The 23996-nt window shown below is 37.3% G+C and overlaps 1 protein-coding gene across 3 annotated transcripts in view; it reads left to right on the plus strand.

The window, feature by feature from the left end:
- The window catches only part of LOC125666095 (ATP-dependent RNA helicase DDX42-like), a 45876-nt gene extending 22618 nt beyond the window's left edge, over positions 1-23258 (plus strand). For all 3 annotated transcript variants that reach the window (XM_056151350.1, XM_056151351.1, XM_048899212.2), the window contains 11 exons: positions 2332-2431; positions 5045-5092; positions 6911-7008; positions 9459-9552; positions 11481-11561; positions 13029-13130; positions 13760-13861; positions 17523-17647; positions 19521-19631; positions 20071-20175; positions 22400-23258. In XM_056151350.1, coding sequence (XP_056007325.1) covers positions 2332-2431; positions 5045-5092; positions 6911-7008; positions 9459-9552; positions 11481-11561; positions 13029-13130; positions 13760-13861; positions 17523-17647; positions 19521-19631; positions 20071-20175; positions 22400-22516 — 1083 coding nt within the window. In that variant the 3' untranslated portion in view covers positions 22517-23258. The remainder of the gene's footprint in view (positions 1-2331; positions 2432-5044; positions 5093-6910; positions 7009-9458; positions 9553-11480; positions 11562-13028; positions 13131-13759; positions 13862-17522; positions 17648-19520; positions 19632-20070; positions 20176-22399) is intronic.
- The last annotated feature ends 738 nt before the right edge of the window (positions 23259-23996 follow it).

The following is a 23996-nucleotide window of genomic DNA, read 5'->3' on the forward strand; positions in this document are numbered from 1 at the left end:
TCTTACGCACACGTTCAATTTTCATTTTTGCCTTGCTATCAAGATTGGTCCTTTCACTTTGGTGTTCCGAATGACAATGAAAATACTGAACGATGAACGAACGGTGAGCGCACGCTGAACGCTTTGTGAACGGTGAACGAACGGTGAGCGCACGCTGAACGCAAAACTGTGAACGGAGAGCGCACGGTAAACGAACGGTGAACGCTCGGTGAGCGAACGGAAAAATGGTAAAGTAGAATGTTTTAGGGACTGTAGTCCATTTGATTCACTTTTTCATGGGATGGCAGGTTTTATACCATATTTTGGAGACAAAGTTCAACTTTGTTTACCTTCCGAAGGTCACCACACACTGCAAGCATGAATATATCGTAAAGAACATCAGTGTGGACCCCTTCACATCCTCGTTTTATTTGAAACAACCTTTGTCTCAGGAACCATTCTCTAAACAATATAATCCTATATTCAAAAGCTAAACTTAAAAAGATCTCTTTTCAAATGATGAGCACTATATATACAGAGATATGTTTACTAAAATTGGGAATATTGCAACCCCAGGGTTCTGACTCTAGAGCAGGTTCACAATAGTCATATAGCACCAATATAACATATATTAAGCCTTTCATCATTATGGACATTTTTGGGGGGCATTTGTGTTTAAAAGAAAATATCTCAGTTTATATACATGTACATGTAAATGCTGCTGCTGGATATTGGAATTTAGCTTATAGATACAAAGAAGAGGAGAATTATTGTAGAGTTCATAGATCATAGGGCTAGTGATACTTTTAACTAGTACTAAGGTGACCGATAATACTGTGGGGCTAGTGATACTTTTAATTAGTACTCAGGTGACCGATAATACTGTGGGGCTAGTGATACTTTTAATTAGTACTCAGGTGACCGATAAGACCTGTGGGGCTAGTGATACTTTTAACTAGTACTCAGGTGACCGATAAGACCTGTGGGGCTAGTGATACTTTTAACTAGTACTTAGGTTACCGATAAGGCCTGTGGGGCTAGTGATACTTTTAACTAGTACTCAGGTTACCGATAAGACCTGTGGGGCTAGTGATACTTTTAACTAGTACTCAGGTGACCGATAATACTGTGGGGCTAGTGATACTTTTAATTAGTACTCAGGTGACCGATAATACTGTGGGGCTAGTGATACTTTTAATTAGTACTCAGGTGACCGATAATACTGTGGGGCTAGTGATACTTTTAACTAGTACTCAGGTGACCGATAAGACCTGTGGGGCTAGTGATACTTTTAACTAGTACTCAGGTGACCGATAAGGCCTGTGGGGCTAGTGATACTTTTAACTAGTACTCAGGTTACCGATAAGACCTGTGGGGCTAGTGATACTTTTAACTAGTACTCAGGTGACCGATAATACTGTGGGGCTAGTGATACTTTTAATTAGTACTCAGGTGACCGATAATACTGTGGGGCTAGTGATACTTTTAATTAGTACTCAGGTGACCGATAATACTGTGGGGCTAGTGATACTTTTAACTAGTACTCAGGTGACCGATAAGACCTGTGGGGCTAGTGATACTTTTAACTAGTACTCAGGTGACCGATAAGGCCTGTGGGGCTAGTGATACTTTTAACTAGTACTCAGGTTACTGATAAGACCTGTGGGGCTAGTGATACTTTTAACTAGTACTCAGGTGACCGATTAGACCTGTGGGGCTAGTGATACTTTTAACTAGTACTCAGGTGACCGATTAGACCTTTGGGGCTAGTGATACTTTTAACTAGTACTCAGGTTACCGATAAGACCTGTGGGGCTAGTGATACTTTTAACTAGTACTCAGGTGACCGATAATACTGTGGGGCTAGTGATACTTTTAACTAGTACTCAGGTGACCGATAAGGCCTGTGGGGCTAGTGATACTTTTAACTAGTACTCAGGTGACCGATAAGACCTGTGGGGATAGTGATACTTTTAACTAGTACTCAGGTGACCGATTAGACCTGTGGGACTAGTGATACTTTTAACTAGTACTCAGGTGACCGATAAGGCCTTTCAGGTCTTTTATTAATCATTTCATCAGATTTTTGTTAAGTGTGATTTTTAAACTTCTGACTTTGATTTGTATCAGGAGTCTTTACTCTTGTTGAAGTAAAAGTGAGGCAGATTATGCAAATCATTATTCATTTCCGATGTTAATATATAAAAATAACTTCTCAGAAACTGCCAATCAGAGTCAATGATTTTATTGACCTAAGTATTTATATATTACAATATGATGATTATGATGTTGATTAGGAAGGTGACAGATATGAAACAAAGGTGAGGGCTGTGTTTGAATTTGTAATTGTAGGGTCGTCTCATCGATTTAGTGAAGAAGAAAGCCACCAGCTTAGAGAGAGTGACGTACCTTGTGTTTGATGAAGCAGATAGGATGTTTGATATGGGATTCGGTAATTTGACACAATTATTATTGTGTTTGTAGTGAAACTGTTGCCCCGACTTGTTTTTTGTATCTGATTTCATCCAATAATTTTTTATGCACTACTCAACTTTCTGCAATCTAATGAAAATCGACCTTAAATTCACTGAGCAAGCTGTGCTTCCTTTGCAGAGTCATATGGGGAGGGAGGGGGGGGGGGGGGTGGGGGGGGGGGGGGGGGGGGGGCATAAGAATAGGCAATACAATGTAAAAATCTAATTAAAGAAAGGTGTTAAGCCTGTGAATTTGCTTTAGGCCACAGATTTTTAATTTATTGGTTTACGGATTTTAAAAATAAAATTTAGGGTCAGTCGGGAGAAAAAAAAATAAACATTTGTAATATCTATCGTTGTTTTATTTTCAGTAAATCATTAACATTATTTCGTGAGTACAAATAAACAAAACATGTATTTTAAAAATATTAGATAAAAAATTCTTTATGAGTGACTAGTACGTTAATATGAATTTTGAAAAAAAAAATGCAATTTCAAATTCAGTGTATAACTATATACATGGATCTATGTTACACTTTGGTAGAACATAAGCCGAGAATGTATAAGGTCATATCTCTTTGATGTTGTAAAGTATCCAGTAATTATATAATGTTCAGTAATTTGCTGTATATGCTGAATAAAGATTTTACATTTACAAATTGTAAACATAAAGAAAAATTTTTTAATATAAGCACTAAATTACAATTGTATGTAATAATTCCATTTTTAATTTCAGAATGCTTATACTCCTATGAAATAATTTTAAGCCCATTTTCCCCACATAGACATGCCCATGGAATTATCTACCATCTTTTTGAAAGAAAATGTTTCTTGTTTTTCATTTTTATTTGATACTCAAATTCTTTCCACCACTACACAAGGTATACTAATTTACGAGAAATATGCATACCTTTCTGAGTTTTATCTGGTCATATTTTTTACAGGCGTTCATTATGATATCAAATGCATCTAACAATTTCTCACACTGTTAGAACTATTCCCTGTTAGGATTTTTGACGGCAGAGATGCACGTACATGTATTCAAATATATTTACTATGATATGTACTGCTGTGGTATAAAGTCACTAGTTAGAATAATCTAACTGTGTCTTGGTACAGGCCCTCACCACACTCAAACCGGGTCCGTAGGACATTATCACTTTAACGATGGAACATCCAATATAGTAAAGTCGCTAACAACTGTACCTTCCTCTCATCTTTAAACACCCAAACAGCACTGCATTTTGTGTTATGTTAGCAGCAAGAATACCGCCAATTGTATGAGAAATATTAATTTTATTTCTATCAATTCCTTTTTTCGTGATGAAATTCGTCTGTTTCGTCGACAAGAACGATATAGGTATTGTTACTGTCATCGTGCGTGGCCATATCTGTTTACATGGTTTTTAAAAATACGGAATAAAGATATTTCGCAAAACGAATAGTGATTACCAAATACAAATCAATAGGTTTGCGTTTCATGATTTTCTATTCGTAAAATTGAAAATGCATTTTATTTTTATTTTCGATTTGACATGTTGGGTAGAATTGGCGGAATTTAAAAAAAAGTAGAAATTTGCATTTTATTTTTTTTCCGATTCCCCAGAAATTAGGGTCGGCGGATCCGTAAACCAAGAAATAAAAAAACTGTGGCCATATTTTTGTTTATATCTCTATCATTGTTCTTGACAAAGATTCATGATGATATATGGCATGTCCCTGAAACATTTTACTTTTCCACTTTTGTCCATTCACTTGTTGTTTGTTCACCATGCATTTAGCATTTGCTCTCCGTGCATTCTCCATTCACAGTTTTGCATTCACAAACTACTCGCGTTCTCTGTTCACAAACCACTCGCGTAGAGCTCATTGTTCTTTCTCCTAGAACTCGCCATTTGTTCAGCGTTCTATCATTGTTCAGGTTTTGTCTCAGAACTCTGATAGTGAAAGGATAAATTTTTGTAACACCGACAGAATTGATAAAGGATTTATTGAACTTATATTTGGAGCACTGGTTAGGTTTGAAAGATTGCGAACTTGTGACCAAATGTTTTAAATCCAACTCTGCCAATATTCAGCAAAATAATTTCAATAACCCTATAATACTAATGATATTCTGTGCCCCTTCTAATTAGGGAGATGTTGATATGACACAGGTACGTGTTGCAATATGTTTTCGTTACAATTTACACCTTGCTGAAATTGTTAGATTGACCGTTAAAAAAAAGACTGTCTGAATTAATGATACAATTTTTAAGCCATTTTAGCATTTTGTATGAAAAAAACCCTAACCATCTGAATCTGGAACACAAATTTTCAGATTCATGATGCAAATTAACATGGAAAAATCCGGTTACTCTTAGACTAGTGCAATTGTATGGAAGGTGAAGCGTTCGGATTAGTGGCATCTGGAATTTTCCAGACCCCTCTGTGTTTACATGTACATTGAATGCAGTTTAATACCATGTACTGTTACTATGAACGTTGTTGGTATGGAAATGATTTCATATCATGAGCTGTTTGTGAGTAGTATAGTGAAGAATCACAGATTTTTGTGTGGGATTAGATTGTTTCTATGTCTCTCTTTACAGAACCGCAGGTCCGATCCATCGCTAATCACGTACGGCCGGACAGACAAAGTAAGTCACTCGACATATCCATCTCTTTCTGAAAAACAACCTGTAGATCATCAGAAATATAGCACCGCATTAAATTATTTATTAAAGTCTGGGTTCTCATTAAGGGTCGGTGATCGGTGATATAAGGTATTTAAATGTCGCAATCTGTTGACATTTTACGGATTATTTAATGCTATATTATAATGTCTGAAAGCTAGAAAAACAACCTCCTAGTGCGTTCTCAATTTCAAAATATTTTGCAAAAGTGGCCTACTTATTTCAATGTCGCGATCCAGTGGATTGATCCTAACCAATCCTGTCAACTCTAGGTCCCGTTTTACGTTTACTTGACGTTCATTACTACGCTGTTTGTTTCATGTATTCCCTGAAATATACATCTTACATGACACAATATTGTGACTCATGCTTGACAACTTGAGGGGAATACATGTTACATAACACCTTAGTGTCATTTTGAGGGGAATATGATTTTATGGGCTAATTACATGTAAGTTTGAGACTTATTGATGATGAGTCATTGAACATAGTGCGAATGTAAAGTTCCCATCAACTGAGTTAAATCGAGATTAGCATACGAGCATGGGTCGGTCATCAAAATGGATACCCATTGGAGACTTTGGAATCATGAAGGATCAATTTTTGTGAATTTCACAGAAATTTCAAACCACAACAAAATACACAAAATATTGGATTTTTCAACATACTGGAAAATGAAATTTCATCCTAATTGAAAATTCATTTTTGTTTGCACCAAACTTTGAATTCTGCAGGAGTATGATTTTCCCTCTTTTAAGAGGAAATCCTCTGAATGGCTCAATTTTTTGAAAAAATGAAACACTCTAGGTTTGATTTAAAGTAACAGAAAATTAAATTTTTCCAGGTAGAGTTTTCCTCCTTTTTTTGACCAGTTTTCCTCTGATTTCTGAGGAATTCAGTCACAGAGCTGATTGTATTACTAGGAATTACAGTAATATTCTGTTAATATCAAGATACAGTTTTAATTAGAATATTATTTGCACTAAGCATGTCTATAGTAAACTATTTACACTGTAAACTACAAGAAACTTCAGCAAATTCTCGTTTTAAGGACATGCATGCACAACATTTCTGACATTTTCTCTAAAGTAATTTTTTTCATTTCCTCGAGATGAAAAGTCTTGTATTATTTCCAAAATAGGATTGGATTTTATATTGTAGTAATATATATTGGCCTGGGTGATGCAATAGTAAGATCACGTAACTAGTAGTGCAACGGTCATAGGTTTGATACCCAATTATTGAAATATTCCATAGATTTTTCACTCCTTCTCTGTTATAGTAATGTCCATTCATACAACTTACTGTCATGTATAAAGCTGACTTTCCATTTTTACTTGCAACAGTCGAGAACTATCAAAATATGCTAGCCTAACTCTAAAACAGATATGTTAATATACCCCAATATTTTTTGTAGAAAAGCGATGAATGCAAGTGAATTGTAGTTGAAATGTCAAAACTTTTATATCATTGAGAAATGTTGTGTATGGTCATGAAAAAAATGATTGTAGAAGTATTAATTTAATGAAGAAATGCTTTCAATTTTAGCGATGTTGTTTAGTACAACATTCAATGATCATATAATTATCAATGAAGAAATGCTTTCAATTTTACTTTCAATTTTAGCGATGTTGTTTAGTGCAACATTCAATGATCATATAATTATCAATGAAGAAATGCTTTCAATTTTACTTTCAATTTTAGTGATGTTGTTTAGTACAACATTCAATGATCATATAATTATCAACGAAGAAATGCTTTCAATTTTACTTTCAATTTTAGCGATGTTGTTTAGTGCAACATTCAAGAAAAGAGTAGAGAAGCTGGCACGAGACATTTTGCTGGATCCTATCCGTGTTGTACAGGGAGAGGCAGGGGAGGTAATCTATTTTATTAAATATGAATTTTTACTAATAGGCTTATTATGAATTTTTAAAAAAAAATATATCATAACCCTTTGTTTTATCATGTAGTGATATTACTTGTCAATTTCTTGTTAAAATTTTTTTTGTAAAATTTTTGTTTACTGTTTCAATGAAAATAAAAAGGTTTATAATTTTTATACGCCCGTCTTAAGACGGGACATTTATGGTATGGCGTTCATGTCCGTCCGTCTGTCCGTCCGTCTGTTAGATTTTTCGTGTCCGACCCGTAACTTAAATACTACAAGGCCTAGAATCATCAAACTTTGTCTGTATAGGTACATCTTGGGTAGAAGGTGTGTCGCACATTAAAACCAGGTCACTGTGACTTTTCATTAAGAAGATATGGCCATATATGGCAAAAACTTGTCCGGCTCATAACTTGAAAACTATTAGACCTAGAATCACCAAAATTGGTCAACTAATGCATCTTAGGTAGAAGGTGTGTCGCATCCTACTTTAAGGTCACTGTGACATTTAATTAAGGTGATATAAAAAAAAATGTTTTAATGGGTACAATCTATACTGTTAACAATATGTGACGGGCGTATCATGTGCCGTGGCGGTGCACTTTATTTGTTACTGATAATTGTGTTAGAAAATCTATTGAGAGGCTCTGAATGAGGCAAAATTACATTTTTGTCCTCCTTTACAAAAATTGATTTCTATTATATACATGTAATGCTATATATTCAATAGAACCATAATCTTTATTTTGATAAAATCTTAAACTTAGTGTTAATTTTATCAACGATTATGTTTAAGGTTACATATAAAACTATCGTAATAGCACATTTTTACAACAATTGAAATAAATTTTTCAGATTTAGAGCTAGTGTTGCTTTAATTATTATATTCTGACCACCAATTTTATATAATTCCTTGAATTTCTGGGGGAATATTGGCACAGATTCTACACATCTCAGTTTAAGACTTTCCTTAAAAAAAATCCCAGCACTGTACAGAAATGTACCTCCGTGCCCTTCACACTGTGTGATGTCACAATGACAACAGTGCGTCACGATCGACGTACAGGTCTACAGCCGTATCGTGGGAAAATATGTCTCGATATTTTATGTCTCTCTACTACTGCTATCAATCGAAAAGTTGTATACTGTAGAATCATTTAAATTCGTGGGGGCCAGTTTTCGTGGATTGCTGAATTTTTACGGGTTTGTGGGGACGTAATTTCGTGGATTTATACATTTGTAAGAAAGATAACTCTGGAATGTAAATAGTCATTGAGGATGTAAATTCGTGGGTGAGGGGTACCCACGAATTCCATGAAAACTGAACCACCACGAATTCTAATGATTTCACAGTATGTTTGAATTGATTTCTCTGTGGTATGATACTTAAGTCTTTAATATGTAATGTGCAGGAATGCAATTTAGATATAATATTGTGGTGTTGACATCGCCCCTAATCTGCATATACTTCTTTGTATGAATAATCGCATCATATATAAACAGTGCGAAAGTTTAGCCGCATCTCCTACAGCCAGTTATACAATGTTCTGGATGTATAAGGGAGCAAACTTCTAACTTATATAGTATGATATAACGTCTATAGGAATGCGAGGAACTGTAGTAATTTGTTCATGACTATCGATATGTTGTCAAATTATAGCATGTTTAGTTTGAGTGCGCACTTGCTTCCAGCAGTTAGAGAGAGAGAGAGAGAGAGAGAGAGAGAGAGAGAGGTGTAGAATGTGTGTCAGATACACTTAGGAATACAACCATTATTCAAACACTATGACCACAGAGACTCTGCAGAGGTCCCTGAGACAGGTCCTGTGTATATCAAAACTATAAAAAAAAAAGCAAGGACAGGTAGATTTCTGCCATGTTCTGTCTCTCTGTATTTCTGCCTACATTTTCCCGGACCGTATGGTCATGAGATGAGTCTTTAAAGGACTTTTATATATATTTCTACACATCTCTTTAAAAGTTCAGTTAGGTAACTTGCATATACATGAACTCTTGCTTATAAGTAGGGCCTTTTGATGTTTCTTTGAAAATAAAGTGGGATGTGATAATAAGCTGTGATGATAAACTGACGTCATAGATAATTATCCCGTGGGAAATGTAGGTTAGCTCAATCACAGTCAACATATGGGTAGTATAGTTTCGGTGTTTAACCGTAACAAATATAATTATACTTGTGAATTTGTGGTGTAATTTAACACTAAAATTATAGAAAATCTAGCAATGGAAACCGGTAACCTTACTGCATGTTCAATTTGACCCACAATCTGGGAAACACAAACAGTGCTGTAGAACCCATCAGATATGCAGTATGCATGCGAGGTATTGAATACATATTATGTGTGTGTGTACCAATATATTTCTGCTGTATATTAGACCACTTCTTTGATTTTAGTAAAATGAGATTGATTGTATTGTCAGGCAAATGAAGACATTACACAGATTGTGGAAATGCTACCACTGGGACCTGCAAAATGGACATGGTTGATTAAGCGTCTTGTAGAGTTCACAACAAGTATGTTCAAATAATGGATCTTGACTACTAAGATATTTATGCCCCCCTCCCCTATCAAAGAAGAGGGGCATATTGGTTTGCACCTATCAGTCGGTCGGTTGGTCGGTAGACCACATGTTGTCCGCTCAATATCTTGAGAACCCCTCACTTGATGATAATGATATTTCATATGTGGGTTGGTTATGAGTTAGCTGCAATAATGTAGCCCTCTCTGATTTTTTTTTTTTTTTTTTTTTTTTTTTTTTTTTTTAGGGAGAGGGCTACAACTCCTTAGGATCTCCGTAATGGTGCAAATGCGGGAGTGATTCACTCCCGCAACATTTGCGCTCATTCTAAACATTTCCTGACTTTCTTTACGTAAATAAAATGATATTCTATGTTTCTTAGTCAATATATAAATTTACAACCTGCAACTTTAGATTTGTGAGGCTCTATTCTACCGTTTTCAACAATTTCGATAAATTCCAATTTCTCGATTCATATTTGTGCGCCATGTTTGATGTACTGAAGTTTCAACTTCCGGTTGTCAAGTCATTTGCATATATGCCATATAAGGTAGTATTTACATCAATGGACAAGTATGGAGGCGAAAGCTATTTCGTCGGTATTGAAAAGGTTTGAATTTAATATCAAGTTAAAAACCGAACAGCAGAGTGTAAATTCTTTCTGCAATAATATGATTTTCCTTTCTTTGTCGAAGTGGCTCGAGTAACTACATTTTCGCGCTGATTGTCAATGTTTAGGCTTTTCATTAGATCCACCTACGAGATCTCGCGATAACAAGCATGGCGGAGCAGACGAAGAATTTTGCATGCTGTACATTATATTTAATGAAAAACACCTTTATTAGACATGCCCGAGCACAAAGTTGGTACTCCTTTTGGTGTAAACAACATTTGGGACTAATACACAGAGTTTATTGTCGGTTATTCATAAAATTATTTTGCACCATTACGGAGATCCTATGGAATTGTAGCCCTATCCCGAAAACGTCAGTATAAAAAAAAATTGGATAGGGCTACATTATTGCAGCTAGTTATGAGTAGAAGAGGACCCCTATTGTTTTTCAGGTCAAAAGGTCAAGAGTGAATCTACTCTGGACACAGGAATATAATGTCCGCTCAATATCTTGAAAACCCTTTGCTTGACAGACATCGAACTTGGTACACTGGTACAGCCTAAGGAGTAGATGACCCCTTTTCATTTTGAGGTCACATAGTCAAAGGTCAACCTGGACATAGGAATATATTGACCACTCGATGTCTAGATGCTTGACAGACATCAAACTTGGTACACCGGTACATCTTCAGGAGAAGATGACCCCTATTGATTTTGAGGTCACATGGTCAAAGATCAGGGGTTAAACTGGATGTAGGAATATACTGTCCGTTCAATATCTTGAGAACCCTTTGCTTGACAGACATCAAACTTGGTACACTGGTATATCATCAGGAGAAGATGACCACTATTGATATTGAGGTCACATGGTCAAAGGTCAAGGGTCAAACTGGACATACGAATGTACTATCAGCTCAATATCTTGAGAACCCTTTGCTTGACAGACATCAAACTTGGTACACTGGTATATCTTCAGGAGAAGATGCCCCCCCCCCCCCCCCCCCCCCCCCCCCCCGACTTGTATATTTCTTTTCAATCTACATATGTAGATGTAATTCCCTTGCTGGGTAGCTCAGTCGGTTAATGTGTCGAATACTGATCTGTAGATTGCGGGTTTGAGTCCAACAGGGGTTTTAATTTTTTTTCAGATCACTTTCTACTGCATTTTTTTTTTACTATATAAAGTAAATTTGAAAGTTTTTAATTTCAAAATATTTTTGTCCACATCTTCAACTTTTCATCCGTATCAAATTTCTTTGACCAGAGTATTGTTCCTCCTTAAATGCTCAACATGAATGGTTTATTTTCAGTGGGAAGTGTGCTGATATTTGTGACACGGAAAGCTAATGCGGAGGAATTGGCGACAAACCTTAGAGCCAGAGATTTTAAAAGTAAGCTCTGATTTGTTGGGAAAGGTTAAACTATTGTAATATAAAGTGTAACATAAGAAATGTTGATTGTATCGTATCTTTAATATAAAGTGTAACATAAGAAATATTGATTGTATCGTATCTTTAATATAAAGTGTAACATAAGAAATATTGATTGTATCGTACCTTTAATATATTATGTATCTTGCGTTTTGTAAAATTAAAACTTAATGAAGATTGTTTTCTAACCAACAAGGTCAATGGGGGTGGGTACTCATTGCCGTTTTTTGCCAAACTGATGGGAGTCTTAAATTCCCCCAGTTTACCCCCAGCCAAACCTGATACCCATTTACAGCTTGTTGATCAGAGATGATGTTGATAGAAAAGGTTCTTCCAGGACACATCACACATCAAATGATCACTCTTAGTCTAGGATTTTATTGCCAACCGAGCCCATTAAATCACTGAGTCATACATCCAAGATGACATTCTTTTAAAAAAAAGAAAAATGTTCACTAGTCCTAAAAAAGCTAATTTACTATAAATAGATCTGGGCATTATCTACTCTCTCTCTCTCTCTCTCTCTCTCTCTCTCTCTCTCTCTCTCTCTCTGCCATCTTTATCTCACTAAAAATTAGGCATTTTGTTTTCACAAAAGATACAAGTGCTACATATATCGACTTTTTGTGAAAATAAATGCTTTTTTTGGATCGGATACCTTTATAAGACATTATTTCATGCACATCGACTTGTAGATTACGTATTTTAAAACCTTTTTTTATCTTTTAGGCATTTGATGTGAGTGCGTAGTGATTTATCTAGATCAGAGTTAGAAATCTTTATTTATGGTATGAGGAGTTTCGGGTCAAAACGGGCTTAACCCCTGTGGATTACTAGTGCAGATGTACTGACACTTCACCTCTACAGTGAAGATGTCTAAGTGTGTTTTGTGAAATTCTTGTCATTTTAGCTTAAGTTGTTTGCCTTTCTGAATGAATACAAGTGGGTAAAGCTAAATGATGGTCTTATTCTTGTTTCAGGATTTTGAAAAGGAGAAAATATTTTTATTTCAAATTTAGCTAAACAACAATTTATGCATTAGAAGTTCATCAAACTCTGGGTTGTCACAACACCAATAAAAATCTCACCCTAACACACCCAATTCTCGCTCTTAAATGATCAAGATCTCGCCCTTCGCCTCATTACATTTATCACAATGTGTTTGACTCGAGTTCACATACATATAAATATGTGTAATACTGGTAAGGGATAACACCAGTATTCATGTGTACATATACACACCTTTCAAATTTATGAATGATAAGTAAATTTTATTAGTATATTTTCAGTATCAAGACACTTATGATTTTGTTTTGGCATGAATTTCATTCTTGTTTTAGTGGGTCTTTTGCATGGTGACACGAGTCCTGAATTCTTGTTTTAGTGGGTATTTTGCATGGTGACATGAGTCCTGAATTCTTGTTGTAGTGGGTCTTTTGCATGGTGACATGAGTCAGATGGAGAGGAATGAAGTCATCACAACGTTTAAGAAGAAGGAGATACCAATACTAGTGGCAACAGACGTAGCAGGCAAGTCACCGTCAATTAATCAATGTACATTAAGGAGGTATGCTACACCAGAGAAATTTTATATGGATGAAAAGTGGAGGATATGTACAACAATATTTTGAAATTATAGAAAATTTTCAAATTTACTTTATTTAGTCAAAAAATGCAGTTTTAGTCCAAAGCAATATGAAAAAAAAATTAAAACCCCTGCTGGACTCGATCCCGTGATCTACAGTTCAGCAGTTGACGTGCTAACCTACTGAGCTACTCAGTTAGGCAATAACTATTTAAATAAATAGACAAATATTGCTAATATTCATATTTTCATCCATATTTTAAAAGGAAGTCAGCCATTATGACGATGTAGAGTACCTCCTTAAATAGATAAAAAACGCGAACATTTTTAAATAGAGCTTGGTTAGCAGGCAAGTCACTGTCAATTAATTTAATCAATTGATATTTACATGTACAGTTTTATGAAATAGATATTAAAAAGTTTTTAAATAGAAGTTGGGTCAGTCAGTAAAGTGCAATTATGAGGAGAAAAGAAATGAAGATTTTTTTTCAGAACAAATAAAATTTCAGTGGAAGTTTAATAAATGTATCTGATCAAAAGTATTGTTTTGATAAGAATTAATTCTTTTTTTCAGCCCGTGGTCTCGATATCCCCTCCATAAAGACCGTTGTAAATTACGATGTGGCTAGGGACATAGACACCCACACACACAGGATTGGACGAACTGGACGTGCTGGTATGGAAAATTTTAAATGTCGGGGTGGTCGATACTTGTATAGCTTTGGCAGTGAAAGCTTTTCATAGAATATATTTACATACAGAAATATGAAATATCTTCGATATGTGGTGATATGGATTGAGAATTTGTGTGGAAAGTAGTTTGTATTTCTTTCCATCATTCACAGTGTTTAAGTTTTTAGCTCACCTGAACCGAAGGTTCAAGTGAGCTGTTCTGATCACATTTTGTCCGGCATCCGTCTGTCTGTCTGTCTGTCTGTCCGTCTGTCTGTCTGTCCGTCTGTCTGTAAACTTTTCACATTTTCGACTTCTTCTCCAGAACCACTGGGCCAATTTCAACCTAACTTGGCCAAAAGCATCCTTGGGTGAAGGGCTTTCAAGTTTGTTCAAATGAAGGGCCATGTCCCTTTCAAAGGGGAGATAATCACAAAAATGCAAAAATAGGGTGGGGTCATTTAAAAATCTTTTTCTCAAGAACCACTGGGCCAGAAGAGCTGAAATTTACCTGAAAGCTTCCTGACATATTGCAGATTCAAGTTTGTTCAAATCATGGCCCCCGGTGGTAGGATGGGGCCACAAGGGGGGATCAAAGTTTTACATACAAATATATAGGGAAAAACTTTAAAAATCTTCTCAAGAACCACTAAGCCAGAAAAGCTGAGATTTACATGAAAGCTTCCTGACATAATGCAGATTCAAGTTTGTTCAAATCATGGGCCCCTAGGGTCGGATGGGGCCACAATAGGGGATCAAAGTTTTACATACAAATATATAGGAAAAATCTTTAAAAATCTTCTTCTCAAGAACCACTAAGCCAGAAAAGCTGATTTTTACATGAAAACTTTCTGACATAGTGCAGATTCAAGTTTGTTCAAATCATGGCCCCCGGGGATAAGATGGGGCCCCAAGGGGTGGATCAAAGTTTTACACACAAATATATAGGGAAAAACTTTAAAAATCTTCTTCTCAAGAACCACTAAGCCAGAAAAGCTGAGATTTACATGAAAGCTTCCTGACATAATTCAGATTCAAGTTTGTTCAAATCATGGGCTCTGGGGGTTGGATGGGGCCCCAATAGGGGATCAAAGTTTTACATACAAATATGTAGGAAAAATCTTCTTCTCAAGAACCACTGAGCCAGAAAAGCTGATTTTTACATGAAAACTTTCTGACGTAGTGCAGATTCAAGTTTCTTCAAATCATGGGTTCCGGGGGTAGGATGGGGCCACAAGGGGGATCAAAGTTTTACATACAAATATATAGTTAAAATCTTTTTCTCAATAACCACTGAGTCAGAAAAGCTGATATTTACAAGAAAACTTTCTGACATAGTGCAGATTCAAGTTTGTTCAAATCATGGTCCCCGGGGGGTAGGATGGGGCCACAAGTGGGGGGGGGGGGGGGGGGGGGGGGGTCAAAGTTTTACATACAAATATAGAAAAAAGCTTTAAAAGAACCATTGGGCCAAAGAAGTTGACATTTACATGAAAGCTTTCTGACATAGTGTAGATTCAAGTTTGCAAAGGGTAGTTTGGGCCATAATAGGGACCAAGGTTTTACATGCAAATATATATGGAAAGTCTTCAGATATGGGCCAAGGTGACTCAGGTGAGCGATGTGGCCCATGGGCCTCTTGTTTTTAAATTGCTTGGCATAAAATTATGGAAAATTACAAATGTCTGCCAGGGAAATATATGTACTTTTCAATCATGTGATTGTAATTCTGTGTATTTGAGCGACCAAAAAGATGAAATGTTTAGTTCCAATGACAATAAAACTAAACTCAGACAGGCGGTAATTAAATAATTGTTGTACTGGGTGACCAACAGCGAGCTCCCTTATCAAAGTGTTGCCTAGCCTAACACCAAGTAGAATTAGTCACTTAAATGTTGAAGTTCAGCTGATACCCAGGGTCATGAACATGAATGATTATACATTGAATATCAAATTTTAGTGAATGTTTTTTATTAGAATGTGAATGTGTGTATATGTATGTATGTGCTTACAGTTATGTATGACTGTAAATGCTGTAAAAAGGGGTCAAATGCTGTGAAGGTCACCGGGTTACATAATCAAAACCTCGAGTTAATGCCTACTGTCGCCTATTGGTTCTGCAAACTAGTCATGTGTCACCCCTTGTGTGGTCGTCTTGGAAATTTTTTGGTAGCTGAGTGACAGAAGCAAAAGGCAACTGCAACCTGTGTCTAGGGGGGTGGGGGGAACCCCAATAGAAAACCTCCGGTCCTACGGATGGAGGGGGCTCCGGTCCTACGGATGGAGGGGGCTCCGGTCCTGCAGATGGAGGGGGCTCCGGTCCCGCAGATGGAGGGGGCTCCAGTCCCGTGGATGGAGGGGCTCCGGTCCTGTGGATGAAGGGTCCTGCGGATGGAGGGGTGTGTGTGCAGGGCCTACAGAAACCCTAACCAGAGAACAAGCTGTTGGAGGAAGGATACATGCCTACCAGAAAGCTGGCTGGGATGTCTCGAAAGAAACTTGAGTCAAAAATTTGGACTTATTTCTTAGATTTTGCTCAAATTTTGACTGCTCAATTAAAAAACATCAAAGTTAAATTTGAGATTTTTTCGAGAAATCCAAGCTGGAACTTTTATGGAAGTGATATTAGGGATGTAAACTAGCTTACTGACTCTGTGAGTGCTGAACAGGACCTATACAGTTAACAAAGCTAAAGGCTGTATAGGAGGACTGGTTGCAATCATTGGTAAATATGAAAATATCGTACACCAAGCTTTAATGGATGAGTGATGGCTGAATGTTTAGTAAAACGAAGGTGATATGTGAGCAGTGTTACATGTACAGTGATACAGTCAGAGCTGGAACTGGGATTGCTGCAAAGTAAAGCGAGTAGTCAAAATGGGTCGTCAGTGAGCAAACACGGAGTGCAAAAAACGAGTAGAGGAAGAAAATTTGGTGAGCGAACATGGAACGAATAGTGGGGAATCACAGAATGAGTGAAAGAATACCCCCAACTGAACATTTCACACAGAATGAGTGAAAGAATACCCCCAACTGAACATTTCACACAGAATGAGTGAAAGAATACCCCCAACTGAACATTTCACACAGAATGAGTGAAAGAATACCCCCAACTGAACATTTCACACAGACTGAGTGAAAGAATACCCCCAACTGAACATTTCACACAGACTGAGTGAAAGAATACCCCCAACTGAACATTTCACACAGACTGAGTGAAAGAATACCCCCAACTGAACATTTCACACAGACTGAGTGAAAGAATACCCCCAACTGAACATTTCACACAGACTGAGTGAAAGAATACCCCCAACTGAACATTTCACACAGACTGAGTGAAAGAATACCCCCAACTGAACATTTCACACAGACTGAGTGAAAGAATACCCCCAACTGAACATTTCACACAGAATGAGTGAAAGAATACCCCCAACTGAACATTTCACACAGACTGAGTGAAAGAATACCCCCAACTGAACATTTCACACAGACTGAGTGAAAGAATACCCCCAACTGAACATTTCACACAGAATGAGTGAAAGAATACCCCCAACTGAACATTTCACACAGAATGAGTGAAAGAATACCCCCAACTGAACATTTCAGGGACTGTTGTAATGGTCTGATAACTGATAACACTAAGATGATGTCATTTATTTTTGTAGGAGAGAAAGGGTTTGCTTACACCTTGTTGACAGAAAAAGATAAAGACTTTGCTGGACATCTTGTTCGAAATCTGGAAGCAGCCGGCCAGCATGTTCCACATTCTCTTATACAGCTAGCAGAAAAGGTACAGTTTTACACTTTCTCCTGGTGAATTCACACTCATTGTATGTATCTGTAAACATAAACTTGCATTATGGTAGCTCACAATGTCAAGTCTTATATATCTTGTGACACTACATGTGTATGTTGCCAAACAACGATTCGAATGTTTTGTACAATCCCTCAAATGTTTTGTGCAATCCCTTGAAAGTTTTGTGTAATCCCTTGTATCGATTGATTTCTCTGTATATCTGGGTAGTTCAGTGGATAGATTGATTTCTTTATATCTCTGGATAGTTCAGTGGATAGATTGATTTCTCTTTATATCTGTGTAGTTCAGTAGATAGATTGATTTCTTTATATCTCTGGATAGTTCAGTAGATAGATTGATTTCTTTATATATCTGTGTAGTTCAGTAGATAGATTGATTTCTCTGTATATCTGGGTAGTTCAGTAGATAGATTGATTTCTCTGTATATCTGTGTAGTTCAGTGGATAGATTGATTTCTCTATATATCTGGGTAGTTCAGTAGATAGATTGATTTCTCTATATCTCTGGGTAGTTCAGTGGATAGATTGATTTCTTTATATATCTGGGTAGTTCAGTAGATAGATTGATTTCTTTATATCTCTGGGTAGTTCAGTAGATAGATTGATTTCTTTATATCTCTGGGTAGTTCAGTAGATAGATTGATTTCTCTGTATCTCTGGGTAGTTCAGTAGATAGATTGATTTCTTTATATATCTGGGTAGTTCAGTAGATAGATTGATTTCTCTGTATATCTGTGTAGTTCAGTAGATAGATTGATTTCTTTATATATCTGGGTAGTTCAGTAGATAGATTGATTTCTCTGTATATCTGTGTAGTTCAGTAGATAGATTGATTTCTTTATATATCTGTGTAGTTCAGTAGATAGATTGATTTCTCTGTATATCTGGGTAGTTCAGTAGATAGATTGATTTCTCTGTATATCTGTGTAGTTCAGTGGATAGATTGATTTCTCTATATATCTGGGTAGTTCAGTAGATAGATTGATTTCTCTATATCTCTGGGTAGTTCAGTAGATAGATTGATTTCTTTATATATCTGGGTAGTTCAGTAGATAGATTGATTTCTTTATATCTCTGGGTAGTTCAGTAGATAGATTGATTTCTCTGTATATCTGGGTAGTTCAGTAGATAGATTGATTTCTTTATATATCTGGGTAGTTCAGTAGATAGATTGATTTCTCTGTATATCTGTGTAGTTCAGTAGATAGATTGATTTCTTTATATATCTGTGTAGTTCAGTAGATAGATTGATTTCTCTGTATATCTGTGTAGTTCAGTAGATAGATTGATTTCTTTATATATCTGTGTAGTTCAGTAGATAGATTGATTTCTCTGTATATCTGGGTAGTTCAGTAGATAGATTGATTTCTCTGTATATCTGTGTAGTTCAGTGGATAGATTGATTTCTCTATATATCTGGGTAGTTCAGTAGATAGATTGATTTCTCTATATCTCTGGGTAGTTCAGTGGATAGATTGATTTCTTTATATATCTGGGTAGTTCAGTAGATAGATTGATTTCTTTATATATCTGTGTAGTTCTCAAGACCATCAAGGGGGTCATTACTAGTCATGTCAATATGCAAACATTCTCAGGAAGTGCAGATTGTGTGTTGTGTGGATTCAAGTTCAGTAAAGTCACAATCCCATGTGACTGATTGGGTGTCATAATACGAGGTCATAATTTGTTATGGGATTAAATAGGGTAAAAATCTTCTGAAGAACAGCAGGGCCAAGGTCATTCAGGTGAACAATGTGGACCATGGGCCTTTCCTTACATTTTTGTTTATCTGTTTTAGATTGTTCAGGATGTGTGAATTTCTGTGTAACTCTTTGGTCTTTTTGTAGAATCCATGGTTCAAGAAGATCAGAGGGAAGCAGGGGGGAAGAGGGAAAAAACTAAATCTCGGAGGCAAAGGTCTCGGATTCAAGGAGAGACCAGGCTTGGGAGCAGAGAGTGTAAGTATCAGATAAAAGGTCAAGGTCAGCAACTAGATAATGACATCATCTTCACAAAAATACTGCTTCTTATTGTTAAACGTTTAATATGGTATTCCCTCTTAAGCAAAGCAACACTTATGAATCATTTGTTTATCTGCCTGTCTGTCACACTCTTGCTACAGTATCTGTCTGTCACACTCTTGCTACAGTGTCTGCCTGTCACACTCTTGCTACAGTGTCTGTCTGTCACACTCTTGCTACAGTGTCTGCCTGTCACACTCTTGCTACAGTGTCTGTCTGTCACACTGTAATAATACAGTAGTTATACAATAGTAGTAAAAGTAGTTGCCTATGAAGTTTGTTAACTGTATTTTAAAAATCTTAAGAAATATGCTGTATATGCTCACACGATACAAACATACATGTTTCGCAATTACATTTGGTTAATATTTTACAGAGCACTAAAGTACAGGACTCTACGAGTCTAGGAAGTTTTAGAGGAATAGGGTCATCAGCTGGACCCCAGAGTGACCGCTTGGCCGCTATGAAGGCTGCTTTCACTGTGAGTAATTCCCTTGTTAATGAGCAGTTGATAACAGCTGTTATACACCACACTTAGTGTAAAATACGAACTGTTCACAGCTCCAGGTTCAATACAAACTGTTCACAGCTCCAGGTTCAATACAAACTGCTTATATGCTTTCTCTCCAAGTTGAATTCATTGATTTTATTTTCATATGATGTAAACATGCAGTATAATACTGTGGCCAAACGTCATTTGGTACAACCATTCCTACGCAGGATACAATCATTCCTACGCAGGATACAACATTTCCTACGCAGGATGCAATCATTCATACGCAGGATATAATCATGCTTTTAACACAGAGTACAACCAACCCCTACGGCAATTGACTATGGAGAGTGTAGATGTCCGTGAGGAGGGGTTAGAGAGTGTAGATGTCCGTGAGGAGGGGTTAGAGAGTGTAGATGTCCGTGAGGAGGGTGTAGAGAGTGTAGATGTCTGTGAGGAGGGGTTAGAGACTGTAGATGTCTGTGAGGAGGGTTTAGAGAGTGTAGATGTCCGTGAGGAGGGTTTAGAGAGTGTAGATGTCCGTGAGGAGGGTTTAGAGAGTGTAGATGTCCGTGAGGAGGGTTTATAGAGTGTAGATGTCCGTGAGGAGGGGTTAGAGAGTGTAGATGTCCGTGAGGAGGGTTTAGAGAGTGTAGATGTCCGTGAGGAGGGTGTAGAGAGTGTAGATGTCCGTGAGGAGGGGTTAGAGAGTGTAGATGTCCGTGAGAGTGTAGATGTCTGTGAGGAGGGTTTAGAGAGTGTAGATGTCTGTGAGGAGGGTTTAGAGAGTGTAGATGTTCGTGAGGAGGGTTTAGAGAGTGTAGATGTCTGTGAGGAGGGGTTAGAGAGTGTAGATGTCTGTGAGGAGGGGTTAGAGAGTGTAGATGTCCATGAGGAGGGTTTAGAGAGTGTAGATGTCCGTGAGGAGGGTTTAGAGAGTGTAGATGTCCGTGAGGAGGGTGTAGAGAGTGTAGATGTCTGTGAGGAGGGGTTAGAGAGTGTAGATGTCTGTGAGGAGGGTTTAGAGAGTGTAGATGTCCGTGAGGAGGGTTTAGAGAGTGTAGATGTCCGTGAGCAGGGTTTATAGAGTGTAGATGTCCGTGAGGAGGGTTTAGAGAGTGTAGATGTCCGTGAGGAGGGGTTAGAGAGTGTAGATGTCCGTGAGGAGGGTTTAGAGAGTGTAGATGTCCGTGAGGAGGGGTTAGAGAGTGTAGATGTCAGTGAGGAGGAGTTAGAGAGTGTAAATGTCCGTGAGTAGGATTTAGAGAGTGTAGATGTCCGTGAGAGTGTAGATGTCTGTGAGGAGGGTTTAGAGAGTGTAGATGTCCGTGAGGAGGGGTTAGAGAGTGTAGATGTCCGTGAGGAGGGGTTAGAGAGTGTAGATGTCCGTGAGGAGAGGTTAGAGAGTGTAGATGTTCGTGAGGAGGGTTTAGAGAGTGTAGATGTCTGTGAGGAGGGTTTAGAGAGTGTAGATGTTTGTGAGGAGGGGTTAGAGAGTGTAGATGTCCGTGAGGAGGGTTTAGAGAGTGTAGATGTCCGTGAGGAGGGGTTAGAGAGTGTAGATGTCCGTGAGGAGGGGTTAGAGAGTGCCCCATATGTTTATTTGTCCAGATAATTCTTAAGAATCATATAGCCTATCAGGTGACGCAATGAATTCAGATTTGATTGATGTATAGCATTCAGCCAGATCTCCTACCACGTGCTAAAACACTCCAACACAGTTAGAAAATGTGGTGTAAATTGGTCTCAGTCGTTTCTAGACAGAAAACTGCACCTAAAATTCAAATTACATCAGTGAAAAGACAACATCATTACAAATGATTATGATTAACTATATAAATCTGACTTTGTAGGTATTGTTTGTAATAATCTTGATCATAATCTTGATATTAACTGTTTAACTCACCTTTTGTAGGCACAGTTTAGCTTTAATCTAGAAATCATAATCATGAGAAACTGTTAAGCTTATCTTTGATAGACACAGTTTCAATCCGAATCAAGATTAATTTCCTTTCCTTTTGTAGGCACAGTTTCAATCCTAATCATGATTAATTTCCTTTTGTAGGCACAGTTTCAATCCTAATCATGATTAATTTCCTTTCCTTTTGTAGACACAGTTTCAATCCGAATCATGATTAATAACCTTTCCTTTTGGTGGCACAGTTTAAATCTAATCCTAGTAATCTTGATTGTTATTACTTTAATTTTGTAGGCACAGTTTAAATCCAATTTTGTGGCAGAAGAATCCAGCAGCATGCCTAAAGTGGAGCCCGGAATTTATAACCCCATAAACAGCAGCAGTCGAAAGAAAAAAAGCCGGTGGAATTAGCGTGTTTTAATATCAGTGATAATATTAGGTCCCTTTGAATGCTGATGAGACTTGGTTATCTTCAGTACATGAGATCTCAGAGAACTAAACTCAGTGTACCCTCTGTGATACGGCATGCATTTTTATCAGAATCGGTTCCCACTCAGTGTGACCCATTTTCAGCAGAGGCAACGCATAGATCTGACGTTGGACAGTCATAGCTTCTGAGACAATTTATATACAAAAATTCCTTCCTTTTGTTTTGGACTGAGATTTTTATATTGATGAACTAATGAAGTTGGAATTTAACAGCAGGATATCTATCATGTGTTTTGGGCTATCATTGTGTACCGTTGTAATTGGAGTTTAGGACATTTAATCCTCCACCCTTGAAGAAAAAAAAATCAAATTTGAGTTAATCAACATTTCTGCAAATTCCAATATCTACCATTATTACTTCCTAGTAATTAGTATGAAATATTGAAACTTTTCAGATTTCCTTATTCCTTTTCAGCCAATTGAAAAAAAAAATGCCATGGCCGCCTGCATATTGCCATCATTATTTTTAAGGAATTCTCAGAGTAAAATCTGATGCAATTGTAAATGATGTAAATACTTATTATTTAGAAATTCACAATTGGTATGAGAATGCACCTTTTAGAGCAGTTGTTTTTGGTATGTATTTGAGGGTCAATAGGTATATTAAATGTACCTATGGCTATGTAATGGATGAAAGAAAATAAAAATATTGATTTAGAATTTATACTGAATTGATATGCTGGTTGTTGAATGATTGCAGAAAACAACCACACATGTTGGTAAATATTTATTGAATTCATTGTTTTACCTTCCATCGAGAATTTTTCACTCATTTTATTGAGACATCACCAGCTGTAGGTTGATTGATTGATTGTGTCATGCTTAACGTCTCGCTCGAGAATTTTTCACTCATATGGAGACGTCACCAAGACTGGTGAAGGGCTTCAAATTTAGACCTATGCTCCGCGCTTATGGCCATTGAGCAGTGAGGGTTCTTTAGCGTGCCACACCTACTGTGCCATGGGTCACCCGTTTTTAAGGTCATCTCCGAGGACCCGTGACATTCACACCCGATGCCGAGTGGTTGGCAATGGAAATGTCACTACCTATTTTAATGACTTAGGTCTGTTGTGGCCGGGATTCGAACCCCGGCCTTCTGCATGCGGGGCGAATGCTCTAACCTATCTGCCACCGCTGCAGTCACCAGCTGTAGGTAAAGTACCACAAATTTAGACCTATGTTAAGTGCTCAGAGCCGTAGCAGTGAGGGTTCTTTATCGTGCCAACACCTGCCGCGACACGGTACCTCCTTTTTTAGCTCTTCTGAGCCGAAGGCTCAAAGAGCTAATGCTATGGCCATTTGTGCGGTGTGCGGTGTGCGTAAACTTTTTAGAAAAAGGGCTATAACTCAAGAACCCCTTGGCCAATTTTTTTCAAATTTGTTACAGGGTATCATTGGCCCA

The sequence above is a fragment of the Ostrea edulis genome, chromosome 10, assembly GCF_947568905.1.
Source record: "Ostrea edulis chromosome 10, xbOstEdul1.1, whole genome shotgun sequence".
In the NCBI taxonomy this organism is placed as follows: Eukaryota; Metazoa; Mollusca; class Bivalvia; order Ostreida; family Ostreidae; genus Ostrea; species Ostrea edulis.